The sequence below is a fragment of the Camponotus floridanus genome, unplaced genomic scaffold, assembly GCF_003227725.1.
Source record: "Camponotus floridanus strain SB8 unplaced genomic scaffold, Cflo_v7.5 scaffold6, whole genome shotgun sequence".
Classification (NCBI taxonomy): Eukaryota; Metazoa; Arthropoda; class Insecta; order Hymenoptera; family Formicidae; genus Camponotus; species Camponotus floridanus.
In genome coordinates this window covers 3,309,658-3,333,618 of record NW_020229769.1, presented here as the reverse complement: position 1 = coordinate 3,333,618, position 23,961 = coordinate 3,309,658, and the positions used below count along the sequence as shown (strand labels likewise).

Genomic DNA, 23,961 nt, shown 5'->3' with positions numbered 1-23,961 from the left:
ACGCACGGCGGACGAGAGTCGCAAACGGAACCGAGAATTCCGCGGGGGAGAACGCCCGATTTCTCCGTGAATAGTGATCCGTTCGACGATACGCATCGTGCCGATAATCTGTGATCGCGCGTGCCACAAGAGAAACAAAAAAAAAGGAACGAAAGAGAAAGCGCGTCGCGCGAGTTAGTTAGACAGACGCCGCTATCGCCATCGTTGGCGACAGCGTAAATCCGCCGACGAGTGGCACGTCTGTGTGAGAGCGGTTCTCCTTGGTAAGCGTGACGTAATTGTATTGATCGCGCGCGCGGAGGAAGGGCCCCTCGAGAGTCGCGCATTCGCCATCTTGGACGAATTGTTGGAGAGAAGAGGTTTCTTGCGTGTCTCCGTTAGGCGCGGCGCGATCCGGTCGGAAGTGGTAATCCGCGTCGATCCGCGCGTTAATCTAGTTTTACTGGGAGTTAACCCTATTGTGAATTGATAACCCATTTGGACGGACCAAGGTGAGTCCTTATTTCGTCGATATCCGCCAAACGTCCGGACAGCGAAATTATCCTACCTACGTGGAGGATGCCTCGCTGTATCCCGACACTTCTTTTTTTCCCCTCCCTCTTCCCTCCCTCCCTCCTCCCCCCGTTCTCGGGGATCGGCATCTCCGCTTTCTTCGGGGCTACCGGGGTACCGTTATCGCGACGAAATTGCATTCGCAGTACCCTCGATATCGCGAATTCGAGCCTACTGCCTACGACACAACGAATTCGATGACACGATGCGTGACTTGGGCGCCGCGCGTTTTGTTGTTTTGGGCTGTCCGCGAGTTTTGACATCGCGCACACGGACGTGAGCGGGGTTGGGTCCGGTGTTACTCTCGCCTCCCCTCGGCTTCGCTTACCATTCGTAACATTATCAGCTCCCGGATTTGGGTTCTCGCTAGGTGATAAATCGAGTTGTATTTTCGTCACACTCGAGTTCTCTTTTATTTGCCGCGCGGCAGCCTGTTTCCAACAGCGTGACAGACAAAGCTTTTTCTCAGAGGCTATTCGCCTCCGCCGCTAATGCGTTGTTAACGGAACGGAATGCGCGTTTTAGAAATTTCCTCCTCGCGTATTGCTGTAATTGTACAAATTATTATAAAATTGATATCGCTTAGCACACTTGGTATTTCTACGACATTATCGTTATTATATAAATAATTCTAGTCGCAAAATATTTAAGAAACAAAGTGTCATATGCATGTGCACAATAATTTATCGTTGTATTTTGTAATGTACTTTTTATTCGATTACATATTTTATGGAACAATCGTAGAGATCCACTGACAGATGCATCATATATTTATTAATTCTTTCATCATTGTTTTCTCAGTTTGGGAACTCCCTGATTTTGAATTTAAACAATGGTCCATCTATATATTTAATAGTCCCATCTATGTATTTAGTAGTCCCAGCTATATATTTAATTCCTAGAAATATGCTAATACATTCTTAAAAAGAACTCCAGATATGATTAACATAGATGAAATTATTATATTCTTTTATATGATAGGTACTATATTTTTTCTACTACATTTTCCTTAAGTTTCTTACAGTACCATTGTTCATTTTTATAGAGAAATAAGAGATAAAGAAAAGAGATGGTAGTATCAAAAGACATGGTAGTATCTTGTACTATATTTAAATAACTTTATCTTTGCAGACAAAGGGTTCGTTCTTTGGGTCTGATTGGTACTAAATGGTTGCGTGCAGACAGCATGTCTACTCTGTCAGGGATTGTGTCGAAGGGGGAGAAAGGAAAATCCAAGTTTCAATCACTAGATATCAATAGCTTGTATCGGGTGAGTAGGGTAAGTGTTGGCCATATTTTATTATTTATTATTTTTCCAAGAGACACTTTCTTTTATTCGATATCTTTTGTCTCACAATTTTATTCGATTAAATGAAATAAATGAACTAATTTCTCTCTGTAAACAATTCTTTTTATTTTTAGCTTTACATATCTCTATAATGTATCGACATTTTCTTTCTCATATTTCTTTGATATTTGAAGGGATAAATTTTTCTACAAATTAGTTAAATATTTTTGACAAATATAGGGTGAATCTTTGGAACCGCATCAACAAAAAAATACATTACCGCGCAAACATGGAATGCAAAGTCTTGGAAAGGTGCCTTCGGCACGGCGTCCTCCTGCTAATCTGCCCAGTTTAAAAAGTGAAACTAGCAGCAGTGATCCAGCTGTCAGTCTTGTGCCAAGTGGAGGAAGTGGTTGGGCTACTACTAAGGACTCGACATCATCGACCACTACTACTACCACAGTAGCAACTTCACCTGATAACACTACTGTAAGTTATAAATTAATTCTTCAGTTTATAGAGAATAATTATTTTAAAGTTAACATTGTGCTACTAATATTCTAGTATTGTAACTGCATATAACATAATTTAATTTTGACAAATATAATATAAGAATAACAAAATTAACACTATTTTTGTAAATTTTTCTTATTAAGAAATTAACTTTTAATTCTAATTTTTGTATATTAAAATATACACAAAGATAAAATATACACAAACATAATAATTCTATAAAGAGTAATTATGTTTTTATCTTTGTGTATATTTTAATAACAAAAATTAGAATTAAAAATTAAATTTCTTAGTAAAAAAAATTTACAAAAATAGTGCTAATTTTTTAATTTTTATATTGTATATGATATTCAGAATTTAGAAATAAATACTATTAAAGCTAATATTTTCTTGCAGACTGTCTCTTCATCAGCACAATGCGCAGCAGGAACCACTGTTTCAACATCTCTACACTCGTTATTACCGGGACAACAAAATGTATCACAATCCCCTTTTTTGGATCAAACAAACAACAAGTCATCATGGAGTGCGATTATGAGCAGATCAGGAGATGGTGCGTAAAAAATATATATTTTATACACTATAGCACTACTGGCATGTGATATTGATCGAGATAAAATATTAAATTAAGGCTTTTAAGTTACTTTATTCATTTTTTACTACACTTTATTCATTTCTTTATTTCGTTCAAACATTTTTGAACTCGTTTATCCAGAAGCAGGCTTAGTTTAGAATGATATAAAAAAGATGGTTCTGAAAGTGCCAAGATTTTCTAAAAACTCAAGTTAAAATCATATCTAATTATTCAAAATTTTTTAAAAAACATCTAAATCAAACCCAGTTATTAAAAATCCTAGTTATTAAAAACATCTAAATCATCTAGTTATAGTTGCAATTATATAATAAGACAAAAATAACTTCAGTTTTCTAGCAGTTTTTTAGCATAAATATTTGTAGCTGTCTCCTCCTACGAATAGGAGATATATAAGATCGTAGATGGGACAGCATACATTTCATACATGTTTGCATATATTATAATTATTGATTTCACATTTCAAAATTACACACAGACACACACATACATATATACATATATATATATATATATATATATATATATATATATACATACATATGTTTCAATATAATCAATTAACAATATTAGATTAATAATGTTATATTGTTTATACACATATTGTATTAATTATATATTATTAATATAATTTATACAGTATTTTCTAAATAATACAATATACCAATGCCAATTAGAAATATGCAGATAACTGAGCAATTTTAATATGATTTTTATTTTATCATATAAATAATATGCAATGATTTGTGTCATATTATTTATAAGGATGCCGTAATATAAACAATATTTATTTAAAAAAAAATTATTGAGATGTAAATGTACATAATATCATAAAACTTTAAATGTCCAGAGTTGGATTAATAAAGGACGATGAAAACTTTGAGATTATAATATATTATGGTATAGGATGTGACAATAATTCATTGTCCAGTTCGTATTTGCGATATATCTATATTCTTTTAACATCCATTTCTGGACGTTGGGCATGAGCAAAGTGTAAGCAGGGCATCAGTGTCGTTTTTTCTTTTTTTTTTTTTCCTTTTTTTCTTTTTTTTTCTTGGGTGGCACAATTAATTGATAGGTACGCCCATTGTGGCAGCAGTGGTTGGTTACGCGGGGCTCGTGGGGGGCGCGAAGGGGGCAAGAGGTGCCCTTGGACTGAGTTTCCTCGCCCACCAGTCCCCGCAGTTCCAACACGAGTTTCCCAGTCTCAGCGGACAGCCCTCCGCCTCCGTCTCCACTCAGAGCCAGACTCAACAATCCTCAACAACATCCAATGCGATCTCAATCGCAGTCCATCAGTCGTTACTGCAGCAACAGCCATACTCCCACAACCACTCAGGTGGGATGTTGCTTGCCTGTTGCTGCTAGATTCAAATTTTTCTCTTTGCCAGTAGTGCTCTGTCTGTGCTTCTTTCCATGGTATTTTTATTAAGATCGTATTTTGATTAAATAAATTATATTACTATAAGTAATAGAAGATGATATGATACTAGAAGTAATAAAAGATGGAAGATTGGTGTAAATAAATTTGGTAGTAATGATAAAAATGTGTGCAACAGAGATTTACAAGAATGCGCGATGCATGCGGATTCTTGAATCTATATCTGATTATAAATAGGTATAGTAAATTGTTTTTTGAGAAATATTTTGAGTAATAATTTCTTTACATATTGAATGTTTATTGAACACTATTTGTCTGCATATGTCTTCAAAGATATTAATAATAGTAAAAAATAAGAATAACAAAACTAGTTTTACTTTGAAAAATTGTATGAGAGGAACCTTAGCTTCTTTATTTAACTTTTTTTCTCATTATTAATATCTTATGACACTTCATGAAATTTTTGATATAATATATATGTACATATACAATATATAATATCAAGAAGATTAAAGTTATAAAAAGCCTATTATTAAAAGAAAATATTTGCAATCGAGATTGCATTTAAAACTATGATAATATAGTTTTATAATTTTATAATACTTCTATTTAGTAACAATATATTTGCATACAGTTAATGTGTCTAATATTGTTTAATAAATATGAATTGTTTTTTAAAAATATACAAAATTGTGCACAATATTATTTTATGTTATTTGCTATTCTGTGGAAGAAAATTAGGAGTTTGTATATATATATATATATATATATATATATATATATATATAATATATAATATTTAAAGAAAGTATTTTCTGTTTTTATATATTTTATATATATATATATATATATATAATTTATTATATTTTGTGAATAAGGTTTTACGTAAAAGTAAAAAAGCTTGTAACACCATCTATATTATTTATAAATGGTTATTTCCAGATAACTTTTCTGTATGCAGAGCAATTTATATATCTTTACATCATGAATAGCAGTGACATTTTGTGATTTCATATATTTGACGCAATTTGTTGAAAAATATTTAAATAAATCATATGTTGTAATTTTGGATATAAATGTGGAAAATTGATTTGACTATAAATGTTAATATGTGTTATATACGTTTGTAGAAAATTGTTAGATAGCATTACATTATGTATACCAAGTCTCATGTATATCATTGTTTATATATTTTAATATCATATAAGAAAGAGAGAAAAATACACATCTATAAAAAATTCGAGATTGGTACATAATGTTAAAAGATGTGTACTTTTTATCTTTTTGACTGAGTTAATCTCTTTAATTTAAATCTGCTTTAATTTATGTATTATTATATCCCTCAATTTCTTCTTCTAATATTTTAAAAGTTGCACTATGAAGAGCATTACATTTTTCTATGTTATGTGGAAATGTATTACTTTTTTGTAGATAAGTTTATGCATTCCTATGCAAAAAAAGATAATTTGGACACTATTATATATCCACTAAACATTACTACATAATTATCATAGTATTATTATGATTTATTAAGATTTACATTGATAGAATATTGGCAGATTTATAATTATTTTAATTATATATTTTTACATAAAACGAAATTAGTAGTACATCTTTTATCAACTCGCAATTTATTTTTACGTTTATTCTAAATCAATAAGATATTTAATATAATTAGATATAACGATTTATTTTAGAAATATTTGACAACTTAATTTTTTGTGTATTAATATTTCCTTACTATTCAAGATACTATTTGTAAAGCATGATATATACATGGGAAAGTTTTATGCACAGCCTGCGAAGCAATCGCGTGCGAGCATGTGTGTATCTTGTTTTTATCATGTATTTCGTTAAATATCGATTCTTTCTTATCAATATTGATATACTGTTATTATGTATCAAAATACACAGTATGTTATTTGTCTATATATTTCTAATGAATGAATTATGTAGGTGGCACACCGGGAAATCAACAGCAGTCGAATCGAGAGTTAAATGCGCAATATGGACCGGGACCGAGCCTGCGTCCACAGAGTATGTTTCTCGTAATTTAATGATAGAATCATTTGATTTTTGAAAATATGTAATATTTTGCTATATGAATTTTTGCAGCCGAAGGAAGTTGGATTCAAGGCGGAAGTCGCACGGCAAGTGGCGCAGCGCCACCAACATCAGCTGGTCCCGGAAATGGGAATACTCCGGGGGGCCAGGGCCTCCCTTTAAATATACCTGTTTCAGGAGGACACACCCAAGAGGGACCCGGTGGAGGGCGGCAGAACTTGGGCCAATCGCCCAACATGGGCGCGGGCCCGGCAGGCCAGCATAATTCCGTAAATAATCAAGGTTCTGCGCCTTCTTCCGGTACCCATCAAATTGGGCCGAATTTACATCACTATCGAGGACTTATCCCGCCATTTGTAAGTTTATTATTACGATCTCAAAAGTTTGAATTTGTGTAAATTCTTTTTCTTTTTGTTTTACGATATAACAAAATGTATGATCTTTTTAGATGTATAGATCAAATTTCCCTGGTGGATTTCCTCCGCAATTTGCACCAAATTCTGGATCCAACAACCCCCGACCCAGATTTAATCATCCTCTGGATCGATTTCCACCTCCTCAACGTGATCGCGTAGCCGAGGAAGAGATTCTGACTAGACCCATTATCAAGGAAGAAGATCTTACTCGTATGGATGATATTTCACGTGATGCAGGATGGGCTGCGCATGATGATATTGATTATAACCAAAAATTGGCCTTTAGCGACGATGAACTCGAATCAGAACCATCGAAAACTGACGAGAAAAAAGATATCAAGGAGAAGAAGAACGATGATAATGCCGCGGAGGAGAAGGAGAAGTCTCGGGATAATCCTCGAGACCCGAAGGAGCTTCGAGATCCGCCGCATCGTCCTTGGACTCAACCTTCTATGAATCGCGATTATCGTGGATCAAATGGCGCGAGTGGTGGTGGCGGCTACAACAATCAATCGCAATTGCACTCTGTACATTCTTTAAGAGGTTAGTAGTTCACTTTTATTACAAAAAAAATATCATGCTCATTGATCTACTCATGACGCATATTTGCATTATAAATAGGTGTCGAAGACGACGAGACGTGGAACGAAAGGCGTAGAATCAAAGTTGAAGTTGCGTCCGTTGTCGAACGTGCACGATTGCGCAAGGAAGAAGAAGAGAAACGTTTCCAAGAATCGACAAAACAAGCGGCAGCTAAGAAATTACAGGACTTGGAGCAAAAGATGAAAGAGAAACAGGCGAAGCACAAAGACGAGGAGCGCGCACAGTCGAGCGATTCTAAAAGCTTAATCAGCGTTCCACCTGTACCTCTTCCTATACCCGAATGGGAAAGGGAAAAGGAAAATAGAGAGCGAGAAAGCAGAGAACGAGAGCGTGAAAGATCACGTACTTCGTCCGAAGGGAAAGATGAGAAAATCATCGCATCTGGACGCGAATCCCGCGATAACCTTGCGAGAGAAGGCCGAGATCAAGGACTGGCGGACTTTCGTCAGAATGATCGGCAGACTTTTTTACGACAACAAGATACGGTGCGCAGCGAGCGTGAAAGAGAACGCGATCGCGATCAAAGAGACTCACGAGACCGCGATCAACCGGCATTTTCCCGACATTTTCAAAATAATTTACCGCCCAGATTTCAAAAGCAACAGGCAGAGAGAAGCGGTGCGAATTTCAATCGAATTTCACCCAATGCGGAAAGACCTGCTACACAATCTGTTCCATTCTCTCAGCAATATGATCCTAGCAGATGGCTTCACAATTACAATTCATTGAGTAAGTGTTTAGAATCTCTTATTTTTAAAATTGCATCACATTCTTAATCTAATAATTGTGATTAAACTGTAAAAAAAAATAAGTATCAGAATATTTGTTTAAAAAAATTTTAATTTTATAATTCCGGAATTACAATGTAAACATTTTTTTATTAAGCAAATATACTTAATAAAGATACAAAAATAATTTTTACAGTTAATTTTTAAAAATGAATTTTTAACTTGATTAGGAATTTGATATACTAGTATCTAAAATATGAGTGATACTTAATGTGACCTTCTTATTTATGATTTATCTTGATCCTTATCTTCTCTTTTGAACTGATAAAAAGCTATACAATAAAACTTGTATTAGTAGATAGTGGTATGAAGCAGTCCATACCACCGCAACGTCGTAATAGAACCGATTCTGATGCATCGGCACCATTGGACGATGAACGACCTCCGTCTCGAGATCATCGCAGTGGTGGCGCGCCGCCATCGAGAGAAGATCGTTATCGGCATTCTTCACATCGGTCTTACGACGGTCGCAAACCGGGTGGATATTACGATGAATATAGCCGTAATTTTAGAGATTACGAGTATGATGATAGACATCCTCGTGACTCTTGGGAACGTGAGAGACATTTTGACGATAAGGAACGAGATCCAAAGGAGAATTTGGATTCGAGAGATAATCGTGACAGCAAGGATTCTCGTCCTACCAATCGTGACGCTCGAGATGTCAGAGATATGCGCGATCGAGATAATAAAGAAAAGAAGGATTACGACAGTTATTCGAAGGTAATTGTTTAAAACAAAATTAATTTTTATTTATAAAATATAAATTGCACTTACATCTGAAAATTTTCATTTTTCACAGGATTCTTTTGATGAACGAGAACAAAGGGAGCGTTCTGAAAGCTCAGAATGGCGTGAAGAACGTAACGCAGGACAAGACAGACAACTCGAAAATCGCCGCGATGCGCCAAAGGAAGAGCGTAGTGAACGGCCGCAGAGACCAGATTCACGCGATAGTCGCACTTCTAGAGAGTCGAAAACTTCTTTACGCGATGACGAGCTGCATAAATTACGCGATTGCAATTCCTGGGTGAGCGAAGTGTCAGATTATGAGGAAAAGAAACGAGACTTGTTATATCATGAAGAAGTTAGAGAAAGAGATAGAGATAGAAGGCAGCCGCCTGGTCCAGTTACGAAAGAAAAGATTGAAGCGGACGAATTGAAGAACGAAAAGCGCAGTTTGACTCAATTGAAGAGAGGTAGTTCTGATCTTCAAGAGAAGAAAGATCAAGCGAAAGAAAATACTACCGAGACAAAAAAAGATACGGATGTGTGGAATAGAAAAACGGAACGCACTTCGGAAACCAGGCAGATCGAGAGAGGTGATAATTCACCAAAAGCGTGGGCCGATGCAATATCGCCAACTTTTGAAAAGGAAGAGGAAAAGATAGTGGAAACTGTTAAAGAAAGCAAGGAAAGTGATGAAATTAAACAAAGTTTATTGGATAAGCCAACCTTGGAAAAGAGAGAGGAAACTATTACCGAAGATGTAAAAGAACAAGTCAAGGATGAGAAGCGAGAGAAGAATACACGTAATAGAACAAGCAGCGGTAGCTCTAGTTCTAGAGTTCGCGAATCTCGCGGTGGACGTCAATGGGGAGGAACCTTCAGTGTTTTCACTCGTTGGCGTGGCCCGGAATCTAGAGGACGAAGAGGCGGGCGACCTGCTGCTGGTAAGTCTGGAATGTCCGCCAAGAGCGGTTCCTATGGACATACCGATTCCGAAAACAGTGCTGATGAAGTATCCGGCTCCACTGAGTCTGGAAAGGAGGATAAGCGATCCACTCGCTCTCCCAAACCGTCTCAGAAGGTCGAGAAAGAGGAACGCAATCGCGAGGTATCAAGAAGAGACGATAAGCGAGGTACCGAGGCATATTCTCAAGCGCGTAGTGACAAGAGAAGCTACGACGGGAAACCCAGTCATGAGGCTTTTGCACCGTCAGGCGAACCATCCCGTCGTGGTAGAGGCGGTTTTCGCGTTCGGAACACGGCAACAGGTAGCCGCATGGAAGGCTATGGACCGCCGCCGTCCAGCAAGAGCCCATTTTCGGAACGTAACGCGGACGAGAAGCATCAACAACAGAATGTCGGACGGCAAAATCCACCGACGCCAACCTCGGAGAAAGAAGCAAATCTCTTGCAACCCGCGTCAGTTGAGTCTACCGACGACAAGATAATTGCAAAACAACAAGCGCTTACGGCGGGTATTACAGGCAGACGTAATAAATCCCCGAGTCAACAAACTCAACAGTCCGCTAATAAACAAGAAGCGAATCAAGGCGCCAATGTTCTTTCTCAAAAGGCGCAAATACGAAAAGAAGAGTCGCGTTCCAAGAGAACTCGTAGTGGAAGCAGAAGAGTATGTATAATTACATATGTTGCAGTCTAGTATTTTATACATATAGACTTAGAATCTCCCCTTCATTTCTCTCTACTAATACTTTATATCTACGTTCTTCTTTAATCAAATTTATAGAACATTTTCATAATATAAAACTATATATAAAAAATTGAGTTTATATAAAATTCGATAAATATCTTGGATATTATATTTTTCGCATATTTATATATTTCTTTTTAAAGATGTAATAATGCGCATTTCTTGCGTTTCAGGGAAGAGATAATCGCGAAGTTCGTTCGCGTGGCAGTAGCAGTAATGTATCGAAGCAGCCCCAATCGGACGTAGGCAACGAGGATTGGGAAACTACGTCGGAAAATAGCGAGGAGCATATAGAGGATCACAAGGAGTCTCGTAATAGTCGCAACAAGCATTTCGGTGGACGAGCTATTCAAGCCACAAACCAAAATGCTATCGGCGCAAATTCGCATTCGCGTAGGAACGAGCAATCGACGAATGTCAGAGAGCAACGTGAGAAAAATCCCAAGTCTTCCAATCCGGCATCACGAGCCCCGGGAGCGGAGAAACGGAATCTGCAGAACGCCGGGTTCGGCGCTCAAAAAAATCATAATTCCGATGGCATTCCGCCCTTGATGCAAAACACGCAGATACAGAACGGCGGAAGGTCTAGAAGTCAGAGCTCGACTAACAGCGGCGCAATCTCAAATAAGTCGAGTAACAAAGATAGTATGGTTAATCGTATCGATGAAATTAAATTAACCGATCCGAACCTCGTGAATCAAGCGCTGAACGATCTCAATAAAAAGTCTCAAACGAAAGATAAGAAGCTGATGGATTCGGAAATGGAAACCAACAGCTGTGCTGAGGACACTGCGAATGCGGCGGTGGAAGATAAAGTAGATGCTGATGGTTTTCAGGAAGTACGTTCCAAGAAGAACGTGAAGGAATCAAGACATAGTCAGAAGGAGGAAGCGAAGCCAGTTAAGAGAGACAAAGAGAAGGAACGCGAACGCGATCGCTCGAAATCAAAGTCGAACGGATCGCAACAGGCTTTGCAACAACAGGTACAAAATATTCCGCCCTTACTCGGTCAGAATATTCCTCAACCGGCGAACATACCGCAGAAACGGGAATACGACAACAGAAATTCCAGAAATCCAAGACTAGCTCCGCGTTTCCAACGTCTGGTGAAACAACAGCAACAACAAATGTGCGCGACCGACGCGAGCGATATGAGTAAGTTGAATAGTTCTGGAAACAATTATGCAAAGGACTCGTCTAGCAATCCTGCGCCACCGCCGGCGGTCAATGCTTGGGATAAACCTTTCACTAGCCAGTTGCGTTCGAATTCTCCGTCCGCGGTTCCTACGGATATTCAACTAATGTCGAGTTTAACAACTCAAAACGATCACAGTCACGAAGGTAATGAAGCTAATTCTGGACATAGCAGCCAACGAAATTCCCCGAGCGGGGAGAAAACGGTGAAAAATCTGAAGGAGACCCTGACGGAAAAGAACGTCGTGTCTGATGTGTCTTCGCCTCCCGTACAGACCTTGATCTTCGAAAACACGAATTATTCAAAGACTACGAAGACCGGACCGACAGATTTGGCGGTGAAATCGAAATTCTCGAATCACATTAAGACGCAGCAGCAACGAGCCGAAAAGCGCGTGGAAATGGAAGAAGAAGGCAACAGTCAGGTGCAGCAACACCCACAGCAACCAGCACTTTCCGTTGCTTTCCCCAATAAACCGAATGATCTGATAAAGGATAAGAATCAGGAACCTATTCAAATGCCATTGTCATTTAATAAGAACGAGGACAGTGCCGACATGAAGTTGGACTTTACGTTTGATTCGGATCTTTCGCAACTGACAGAGGACAAGAGTAAGAGCTTAGGCATGCCGCGTTCCATACATATGACCGGCGGTCAAAGCACGATATCGCCTTCAACTGCGGAGCTTAACCTGAAGATCGCATCTGTGAAGAAAGTTTGGGAGAACGCGCCACCGATGCCAACTGTAGTCGAACACGAGGATGGTAGCGGTGTGGTCGGAAGCACAACCAGCTTCCCGCAGGCGTTTGAAAGCGGCGACGTTGATGATAGTTACAGCCCGCATCAGCAATACAATCAAAACAATATGAAAAGCGAAATCACGACGTCTACAAATGTGTGCAAGGTGAGAAATCATTTCGCGAATATTTGCTATTATTATTACTGTGCATGCAATAGAGAATTGTTATCACTAATAATTTCTCCAGCATATTTTTTATTTTTATTTGCATTATTATTGTTATCATTACTATTATTATCATAATTAATTGCTTTTCTCCATAATTTTACTTTTTTGTTTATTTAAAAAATTCTGTCTAGTAAAAGTGTGGTGAAAATGAGAAAGGTAAGTGGCTAACTTCTTTGGCCAAAGATGAATATTCAGTCACTTGTCAATAATCAGTAGACGATTTAATACAGTAACCATCATTGTGTCTCATCGTTATGTTAATGTTATTGTAATTATTGCAGTTATTATTGCTCAGTAACCATCATCATTTATGTATATGTGATTATAATCTTTGTAATTATAACTTTTAATATCAGTTAGAAGACAAGGTATGTGTATTATAAAGAGTATAATGGACCTGTTCACATTTTCACCAGATTTTCTCAAAACAAATCTAAGAACGATATTCTTTTGTAAAATCGATGAATGTGTTTGTTGAAAATGGCTATTTACATGATGTATATAGTAACTTAATGTTGAAACATATAGTGTCCCTTGTGGGAAAATGCTGACTCTTTGCCTGATGCGCAGCTGGTTCCCCCGCAGGTGAAGCCGCAGCAACAATCTTCGGGGAGCAGCGGTACGCAACCAGGATCCACTGTGCCTGGACCGAGTCCCATCGGAGCCGGTCAGAGTCCTATCGGTCATCCTCCTGTTAGTCTTCAGGGTCCTCTAAGCCCACCCCCGTTCAATTCTACAGGTCAACCCTCGCACATAAACTATCAGGTGCGTTCTTATTCTCATTTATTATTAAAAAAAAAAATGATATATGCAGAACGGAATAGAAATAAAAAAATTAATTTTATTTTGCTTCTTAGGAGTTCCCGCAATATCCTGGTTCACAAGCGGCGCAATACGGTAGCATGTCGGCCATACCGTCGCCACCGGCGGTATTATTCAATACAGGCTCGGGTCAATTGCCGGCTCAAGCGGGCGGTTTATACGGAGCGTTTCAATTGGATCAAAGCCGATCACCGTTTACGCAGTACGCACCGTACGCGCCGTCTCTCCAGAGCTCGTTTAGTCAGCAAAATGTATATCTGCAGCAACCGCCACCTCCGCCGCCTCACGCACCGAATGCTCCCACACCGGAAATGTATCAAAACAACTTATCTCAATACCGCATCGTACGTGCATTTTATTTCTCTTACAACTGCTTTCAATTCTCATTACACAAAGATTTCAAATGGATAGATTAATCTTTTGAATTTCTCCTAATAGACTGCGGCAGCTGCTCCCCCATTTGGACAGAATCAACAACTCAGCAACAATCCTAATACAGTACTTATCAGCTCATCGTCAAATTCGTTGATGTCGGCGAGCGTGAAACCATCATCTCAACCAATCGGAGCTATCGGAACTAAAGCTCCGCATTTCCAAACTCCATCCGCTCCTCAACCTAATCAAGTGAGATTTCATTATAAAATTATTCTGGTGAGAATAATAAATCTAACAGTATTAATATACATTTTTTTTTTCAGTTGGCTTATATACCATACGATCCAAATCAAGTGCTTGGTGTAAGCGGCAGTTATTTGAACAATTCGCAATTAGTACAGAGACCTGGTCCAAATGTTCAAGCATCTGCTAATAGTTACTACAGCGCCACATCTGCCGGTAAATATAACGTTTTTATTCGTGAATTTAAATATTGTATACGTAATTTTTTATTTAATGTATTTTATTTGCAATTTTAATAAAATGTTTAGATGTGTTTCCTGGATCACAAACGGGCTTTTACCAATCTGGCGGTGCCACTCAACAAACTGGAACTCATTACGGTTTGCAAGGATTTGGCCAGCATAATCAAAGTCTGGCAACGGGTAACGCGACTCCTGTCGGTCTACAAAACTATGGTCCCAGTTTTTTGTCTAGTTCAGGATTGCAAATAGCAGCAGCAGCTCAACAATTTCGCAATCCCACTGGTGGCTTACCAGGACCAGGAAATGCGGCGCCTACATTTCTTAGTAAGCATCAACCGCAGGAACAACCCAGACAATTGAAGAGCCCATCGGGAAATCAACAAGATGTGCTTGCATCAGTTTTTGGCTCGAGTAAGTTCATCATTCATTTGTTCGTCAATTTTAAAAATAGCCAACGAAAAATAACCAAATAACTTTATATAAAAAAATTTTTATAATTTTGTATTTTAGATGCATTTTTTTAGAAGCTTTATATAAAGTATCGAAGTTATTGGATAAATTCATAATTTTTTCTTTAAAAAAATTTAATGATTGTTCGATAATAAGTTTTCTTCGGACTACATTAAAACAAGATTTTAATTCTAGCTTCTCAAATACCATCACCTAAATCGAGAAATTGCAAACAACAATCTTCGTCGCAACAACCACAGCCAAGTCCTACACAACATCACAAGTATCAACAATATCAGGGCGTTAGCCAGTCTGCTCTGGTAAGCAGCTACAATAACTACGTATGTACCATTTATTCATTAAAATTATCATTTATATATCATGCATGCATTTCTTCTCTCTCTTTTTCTTACCAAATTAAATTAAACATAATTAATGTACAAGAATTATTTTTTGCCAGTAAAGAAATAAGAATTAATTATAATGTTTTGAAATCTAGTATATCTTTATTATATATATGTGGTATAAATATACAATATATACAAAGATAATTTTTTTATAAAAGAATTTTTAAATATAACTTAATACTATAATAACAAAATTAAACAGTAAACATTTAAAACATCTGTTTTATATTTGAAAAGTGGCATATCACTCATGTACCTTCTGCAATTTACTCTTACATATAAACGTGCAGGTTTTGCAACAGAATGTACGTGGTATGGGTATGCCGCCTCGTGCTGGTATCCAACCATCACAACAGCGTTACCCACCTCCGATACAGCGACCTGTAGTACCGTTTGCACCAGGTCCGAATAACCCTACGCAGCAGCAGCCTGGTTGTATGCCAACGCAACAGCAGCAACAAACTCAAATTAACCGTCATAGACCAAATTTACATCAGCAGCAGCAGCAGCAACGTAGCATGAAGATGCAACAACAATATTATTCACCGCAAGGTTTGTAAAGTGCAAATATGTGTACAAAAAATATATACTTCTCTCTATACAATTAATATTTAATTAAAAATTATATTATCTCTTTCTTTAGGAAACGTTAAAATGGATTCGAATGACAAAACTGATAATCATAATGACAAGATGAATGATGGCCCTTCTGGAACACAGTCTGTAGGTAATAAGTCCAATGTGAACCAGCAAGATAGTGATAATAATAAGGAGGAAGTGAATCAGCAAAATGAGTGAAATACGTGAATATTTACGTGAAGGTGAATACATTCGCTCTTCCATTTGTGTGGAAAACATCTTTCTTTGGTTAAACCTTTGATATAATTTCGTCGAAAAAAATAAGGGCAAAGACTGACGTGCTTTTTTATATCATGAGAAAAGGAGCACGCAGTGTCATAATGAAATTCGTTTATTTACGAAATCACGTGCTTATATAATCGACTATAGCAGTTAAATAGATGAATTAAAAATCTGATTTTTGTGCTGAAAGAAGGAAACTTATAAGAAGATAACATTATTTATACGCACCTCTACCCGTTCTTTAGTTTTAACAATATAAACTTTTCGTCTTTATGCAGTCGAAAAGACGTTTATATTAAGCATTTCCATTATTAAATATAATATTGAATATATATATTTATAAGAATAGCAACGAGTTAATCATGAGCGTTGATTGATACTGCTACAAAAAGCTTGAAAAAAGTGACACATTTAAAATGTCCTGTGTAAACGTTTAAATATTTGACTCGAGAAGAAATGTGTCGTCGTCGAGTGAAAGCTAATCGATCACAGATGCGAGTCGGATAACAAAATATCTGTATCGTTATGTATTAAGAATTCATGAGATTGTATCTGTGGGAAGAGAGATAAAAAATTATAGACTTTATATTATATATATATATATATATGTATATTCAAATATATATACATATACATAGATATATCTCTATACCCAGATCAATCTGTGACAAATGATAATGAATCCTAGGATACCTAGGACATCTGATGCAAGTTTTCTTGATCACATAGAGATAGGGAGGTGAAGTGAGAAAAAGGGAAAACGAAAGAGAGGAAACAATTAGCAAAAGGAAAGTTACAATTATTGCAATCTCGTATGTAGCATTGAAAGAACTGAAATTAACGGCGGTAATAAAGTCCTCCGTTTATTCAAACAATGAAAATTGGATTTACTTATCGATTATGATTGTGTATCCATGAATTGGATCTACGCATGACTATGTCACATCCCTATGTATCGCGACAAGGAAAAACTCTATATGTATATTTGTCGATGATGCGAGATCATGGTGAAACTCGTGCGGAATAGGAATCCGTTGTTGATAGATATTGCACAAATCATCATGATCTGGCTTTATTCACAACGAGTTTCAATCATTAGATATATAAGATACTGCTTGTGAAGCGTGAAAAGCTGAATATGGCGGATTACGTCGAGTCTTACCGTCGAGTCTTACGTCGAGTCTTTTCACGTTTAGAAAGATTATGTTGAATCAAGCGAATCGCAACCTAAACTACTACTATCGCAACGTATGAAAAAAAAGGATTGTATATTCTCTGCTTTCGTTGCAGTTAAAGCTTTGTTATAAAGATAAAGCTCATGAAAAATAAATAGTAGTATTCACAGGAGCCCGTCGTTGCAAGATTTATTCAGCAAAGAGACAGTGTGGCCATGCCCATTTTGCCCGGTTTTCGTAAGAAACCTAAGGTGTTGAAACAGATAGGATGTTAATTTTCAACAAAAACAAAATATACTGCCAGTCGTGCCGACGACCACTATTCTTGAACTCTGAAAATTTTTCATGTATTCGTGATATGTCTGTATGAATAGTGAAACATGTATTAGAGAAAGAGAAGACACTTCACATGTAGACTTGTTAAAAATTTAACACTTCAATGAATTTAGAAAATATCGATTAAGAAAGACGATGAAAATAGCAATTTTATTCCTTTTTATCCCAAACATTTTTTCTCTAAAACATTGTGGGAATTTAAAAAATAAATTAAAAGATGTGTGTAATATGTAAATCGACATAATGGCGAAGCCACGACACTCGAATTAGGAGGCTACACAATTCCTCTCGTGTTACAAAGAAATGAGTATTTCGTGAAATCTCGCCAAGTAATACGGGGGTAATATATATAATATTAAAAAAGAGAACTATTGGAATCATGAAAAAAATATAAAAAAACAGTAGTAAATATTTCTCTCTTGTGTTGTCTTGATTTTCTAGTATTCGTATTCGGTGTGCTCTCTATTGTAACTTTTCCCTAACTTTCGTCATCAATTGTGTGCATGATTCCCTCATGTATTTTTATATAAATATATTGAAATTTTGTTTAATCATCAGAATTTCAATGCTTAAAAAAACACATTTATATTATAAATATAATTATTGACTATACTTATTAGAGCATGATACGAATACTGAAGAATCAAGTTCTCTATCATAAATCGCGATGGCTCTTTGCGCGATTACCACTTTGATCATCAGCAACTGGATCATTATCAGCAGCATTGTAACAGTAGTATAGGAGAGTAGAAGTAGCAGTGGTGATAGTTGGTGTTTGTGCAGTAAATACGCGATATATAATGATAGTATTAATAATAATAGCTCTAATGATAATGATAATTTTGCACATGATGTTAGTAATAGTGGTAGTAAGCATATCGCAACAGCAGCAGTTGTAATAGTGTTGACAAACAATTATATCATATTCTTATTTTTTAACAGAATGTCTATATGATTTTTATCGATTCTTTTATCATCGTTACTTGTGGTTTTTTATGACCTTTTGGTTTATTTTATCTAATATACTATTACATACACATTACGAAAAAAATGATTGTTATCATAACTATTACCATTGCTATTGTTGCTGGATGATCGCTGTTATTTTATCCTTATCAATTTATATTAGTACTTGTATACTCTATTGTTGTTCCTGCTACTGCTATTGCTATCATTTGTTGAATATTATTATTATTATTGTTATTATATTAGTTATACCATTAATATTATTATTATTATCATTATTTACTACTATTATTGTCGCTCTTGTTAGTACCATCACCGTCATTGTAATTATGATTATTTCTTTATATTAATAATTATTAAACATACTATTACTATTACTATCACTATCACCTGCTATTGCTGCTGCTGCAATTATCACTTTTACTATTAGTACGACTGCTATTATTATTATTTTATATTGTTATTTTAATTATTTTATAATTATTGCACGTGTATACACTCAGTGGATAATGAAGGTGAAGAAAGTAAGCTAAAAAGAGTAAGTAAATGAAAAAGTATGTTTAATTGTATGGGTATGCCTCTCTCATAGGGTATTCGAAAAATTTTATTGAAAATATTAAAATCTGTTTAAAAACATTCATTATGTAGTTTAAATGCGAAGTGGATTTTGTTTATATCACAGTATATAGATCCAAGCTGATGGTCTGTCGTATTACAATAGTCTCTCCTATGATATGTGTGTGCTAAAATATTTTAATATATAAATAATTTTTACTCTAGGGTCGCGATTTTAATTTATCGAAATGCGATTATTTGTTTATTAGAGAATATCGTTTCTGCGGATTTTTTATGCGTTTATCATGGTTTTTTTCTTAGCAAGTGAAAAGTTATTCTCTAATATCGTATATGATCGTTATTGTCGATGGCAATATTGTAAATGTTGATATTTTATTGTAAAAAGACGAAAATTTGTACGTTTTCTGATATATTTAATGTTCTAGGTATTAAAACAAACGCGTGAAAACTTATAAAAGTAATACGACAGACCTATCACAGGGCGCCTGTAATTATATTTGTAGTTAGAAATATGACAAATATTACTTATACACTTACGTGCTAAATCGTGAAAATAAAATAGTAAATGGCACTTTGCTACTATTAATTTATACAATTAATTAATATAACCCAACAAAACTATATAAGTGCGGAAATGAAAAAAATTAATAAAACGAAGTGCAAAATGTATATTGGCCGAAGTAATATATTTCTATTAGATAAATGTCTGATAAATATTAATCAACAAATTGAATATCATACAAATCAGCCGAATTTGAAATGTTTATTTCCTTTCTCTTTAATAATTAAAACAATTTTACTTAATATTTTAATGTTAATGCTGCTAAGAAAAATGCGCAATAGTAAATACATAAAATGCATAAAAATATATCTTGAAAAAAGTATATAATATATAATTTCTACCAAGTTAAAAAGACAGCATGATTGGTTTAAGAAATAAATATTTGTCTTTTGTGAAGATTAAATCAATGCATGCACATTGTCATATTTGAAAGTTGAAAATATATGCTGAATAGTATAGTGGTAAGTATTAAATAAATTAGCAATTATCTCGAAATGCATATTTGGGGTAAAAATAGATATACGTGCAATATATGTATATGACAAAGAGAAAACAATCTTTAATCATTGTTTGACCAATAAAAAAAACTAATTAATGATGACAAAAGTATGAGATATATTTTTTTGTTTAAACAAGAAAATATAAGAAAAGAATTCTGACCAAATACAAATAAAAAAGTTAAGTCAATGCATAATTTCTTGATTCGATAAAAAAAAATCTTTATATTTTTCATACAAAAATACGAGTTCTTATAAAATATAGAAAATATAGTTCTTATAAAATATAGGAAAGTAAAGAATTCAGAGCATTTATTTTTAACAGAATTAATTCTGTTTCATCAAAATATATGATTGAACGATTGAATTCGTTAAGCTGGAATCGGAGATGTATAAAATATTTGATTTATAATGTATAAAATATTTGAGATAAAGAATAAGAAACTAATCGATTAATCATTATCGAATATCTTCCTCGATCTAACCTTTTACCTTGCTGGAAGCATGAAAAAAAAAGAAAAATACTTGACAGTAATTGGTCGATCGTGCCTGCTCTAACCCAACTCGGCTGACATATTTTCTTGAAGTATAATTTATGTTATCAAAATCTCTCAACATCTGTCAGTGGAAATTTTGTTAGTGTCAGCTGTTGAGACGGAAGTTATAAATCAAATGGGATTCATAGTCTCTAGCTTCATATTCATGATATTCTTGAAGAATCCTTTCCTACATTTGACATAACTGACAACTTAAAGAACGTATATGTCAATTAACTAATGGGGAACGAAAAAAGTGTTCTACGTGGACTTGAAATCGAAGATAAGGCCGTCGAAGTTACAGATTATTGGATGCATTATGATGCGAGTATACACGATTCGAACCTACAAAAACTGTCGATCTTTATCAGCGAACCATCCTTGCATTTTACAGCAACATTTAGAAGACCATCACCATTAGAACGAGCAGCAAAGGTTAATCCTTATTTATTTTATGAGTGATAAGGGATTTTCTCACACTCCACATTATAAAAAATGTAACAGAAGAATATTTCCTAAATGTTTTATTCATTTGACAAAATGAGAATTGTTCGAAGTAAAATTCATAATTTTTAAATGTGGACTATATATGTACATTGTATTATTATATGTACATATATATACATCCCAGGTAGCAGAGTGACATCAAATGACATCTTAATAACGTTTTAATGACGCCATTGTACATCATTAAGACGTCTGAAGACGTCATCCTGTTACATCCTGGGATATTATACATATTAACTAAACTGAAATTAGAGATACGAATGTTAGATATGAATCTAAAGTGTTATGTTCTAGAATTTCATGTTGTATCGACATCCATGTATTTTGAAATACATCTCCTCATGGAACAAAGGTAGCAAGTTTTTTCTTGCCACAGAAGAAGTCAGACCATTGATTCAAGTTATTGAGAAACAGAATATATTACAAATATGTATCGGTTTGCACAGTATTCTACGAGCTTTAATATTTCTACATGAAACTGCATTGGCATTGCATAACAATATATGCAGTAGCTCTATTTATGTTACTGCGGAAGGATATTGGAAATTGGGTGGATTAGAATGCCTATGTAAATTGGCAGATGCGACAACAACATATTATCAAAGGATAAAAAGTTACAGATATGAAAAAGCGATATCACCAAACGAAGACATAGCTGATTTAATTAAATCCGCTAATCTAACTTCAATTGATTCATATGCATTTGGAATATTGGCGGAAGATATTTTAAAAAACTTACAAGATACAGGTAAACAAACACTGAAAATTATATATTATGGACATTGTGCTCATGTCAAATGGTATGCATACACAGTGTTATAATATTTTAAATTTCATGTCAAGTGTATAATTTTAGATGAAGCATTAAATTTATCAGAATTTAGGGAATTTTGTAAAAAAAATCTGCAAAATTCAGATCCATGTTTGAGAAGTAGATTACTGAATGTTCTGCAACATTCATTCTTCACTCATGAGTTTATAAGAATACATGCATTTCTAGAAGAATTACCATTAAAAACTGACATTGAAAGGGAAGAATTTTTCACGTAAGTAAATATTTGAAAAAAATATGAATAAATATGTATTCTGTCTAAGAGAAAAATAATATATCAAAAACATTATTCTTTATAGGAAGTTGAGGCAACAGCTACAAATGTATCCTGAGGCTATTGTTGCTGAACAATTAGGCAGAGTACTTCTTTCTAGAATTGTTTTGTTGGATAGCACTGCCCAAGTAAAACTTTTACCTTTTATTTTTAAACCCAAAGGTTAGAACATATTTTATTATGATTATATTATCAAAATCTTTATTATCATTATCATAATAATTGTGCAATACATATGATTATGTCTGAGTTCAAATAAACAAATAGTCTAATAAAATGCTTGATTTTTACAGATGAGAAAAACGATTTGGGGACTAGTCTATTTACAGTTTCTACATTTAAGAGTATTCTAGTACCAAGACTTTTGCAAATATTTTGCATTCGGGATGTTTCTATCCGTTTGTTACTGTTGTCCCATTTCAATTCATTTGTACATGTATTTGAACCAGAAGAACTCAAAAACCACATTCTTCCTGAATTACTTGTCGGGATAAAGGACACCAATGACGACCTTGTCTGTGCTACATTAAGGGCACTAGCTGATGTAGTACCGATCTTGGGTGCAGCGGCGGTTATTGGTGGAAACCGGGGGAAACTATTTACAGATGGTCGACCAAATAAGATAATAACTCATAGTAAAAATGTCGATGTTAGAAAAGGTTTAACATTTGCGCAGGAAATACCAGTTTTTGTGAATATAGATGAAAATAATGTGCATTTATCAGAGAGACCATCACCGGACGGTGGTGAGGATAAAAGGGAAAAAGAATTTGCATTCACCGAAGAGGAAAGCACTTGGTCGGATTGGGAAACGCAAGAAACAGCAATTGGAAATAATCATTGTGACATAACAGAAGCTCCTTCAAATACCGTGCAGACGGAATTGCAAAACATTACTGATGATGCGGAATCATCGTCGCCCTTGTCAAAATCACCGTCATCAAGTACTATGAAAACAAAGTATACAAAGAAACTAGTAATTTCCGACATCACAGAGCTTGATATAAAGAATTCAAAGGTAATAAAATCTCCAAAGGAAGAATTTGATTTCTTTACAGATATGGAACCTGTGATACAGAAGACGCAGGTCTTGCATATTCCAGAAGTGCAATCACCGAAAAGCATGTTTGATGTAAAAACTTTAAGTGCTACTTTGGAGGAGCCTGATGATAATGATTGGGCAGAAGATTTAAGTGACTTGAGCATAGATGAGACACATGAAGTGGAACAGTGAGCTGCCTCTTTGTAAAAAGACAATTATTTGCACAAACGGGATAATAAGTTTATGATATTATAAACAAATGCTCATTTAGTTGTATCCATTTTTATCAACTTCCAATTAATATATGTGATTGCCAACAATACACCATGTATACCATTAAAACAAATATTTTTAATAAATGTAAAATATATATATTAAGTATACACAACAAATAGAAGGAATATTTATTCCTCATTCAAGAACTTTATGGCAAATTATGGAAAAATATTTAAAATA

The 23,961-nt window shown here is 35.1% G+C and overlaps 2 protein-coding genes across 12 annotated transcripts; both read left to right on the top strand.

Moving 5' to 3' along the window:
* The first annotated feature begins 162 nt into the window (after positions 1–162).
* Positions 163–19,826, top strand: LOC105253366 (protein PRRC2C). Of its 11 annotated transcripts, none has more exons than XM_020028138.2 (20): positions 163–491; positions 1,684–1,831; positions 2,081–2,329; positions 2,750–2,906; positions 4,048–4,287; positions 6,286–6,366; positions 6,445–6,749; positions 6,842–7,352; positions 7,431–8,141; positions 8,499–8,923; positions 9,003–10,559; positions 10,814–12,739; positions 13,373–13,567; positions 13,660–13,968; positions 14,063–14,248; positions 14,323–14,458; positions 14,551–14,895; positions 15,130–15,275; positions 15,632–15,893; positions 15,985–19,826. In XM_020028138.2, the coding sequence occupies exons 2-20, from the start codon at positions 1,739–1,741 to the stop codon at positions 16,137–16,139; spliced, it is 7,989 nt and encodes a 2,662-aa protein (XP_019883697.1). In that variant the 5' UTR covers positions 163–491; positions 1,684–1,738; the 3' UTR covers positions 16,140–19,826. The 11 variants fall into 11 exon arrangements, with proteins under 11 accessions (XP_019883697.1, XP_025268799.1, XP_025268803.1 ...); XM_025413014.1 differs by having other exon boundaries at positions 13,331–13,567; XM_025413018.1 differs by having other exon boundaries at positions 8,496–8,923; positions 13,388–13,567.
* A 994-nt stretch (positions 19,827–20,820) lies between these two features.
* Positions 20,821–23,922, top strand: LOC105253365 (protein-associating with the carboxyl-terminal domain of ezrin). Its single transcript, XM_011261346.3, has 5 exons — positions 20,821–21,285; positions 21,652–22,105; positions 22,214–22,403; positions 22,489–22,625; positions 22,757–23,922. The coding sequence occupies exons 1-5, from the start codon at positions 21,091–21,093 to the stop codon at positions 23,695–23,697; spliced, it is 1,917 nt and encodes a 638-aa protein (XP_011259648.1). The 5' UTR covers positions 20,821–21,090; the 3' UTR covers positions 23,698–23,922.
* Positions 23,923–23,961: the final 39 nt, after the last annotated feature.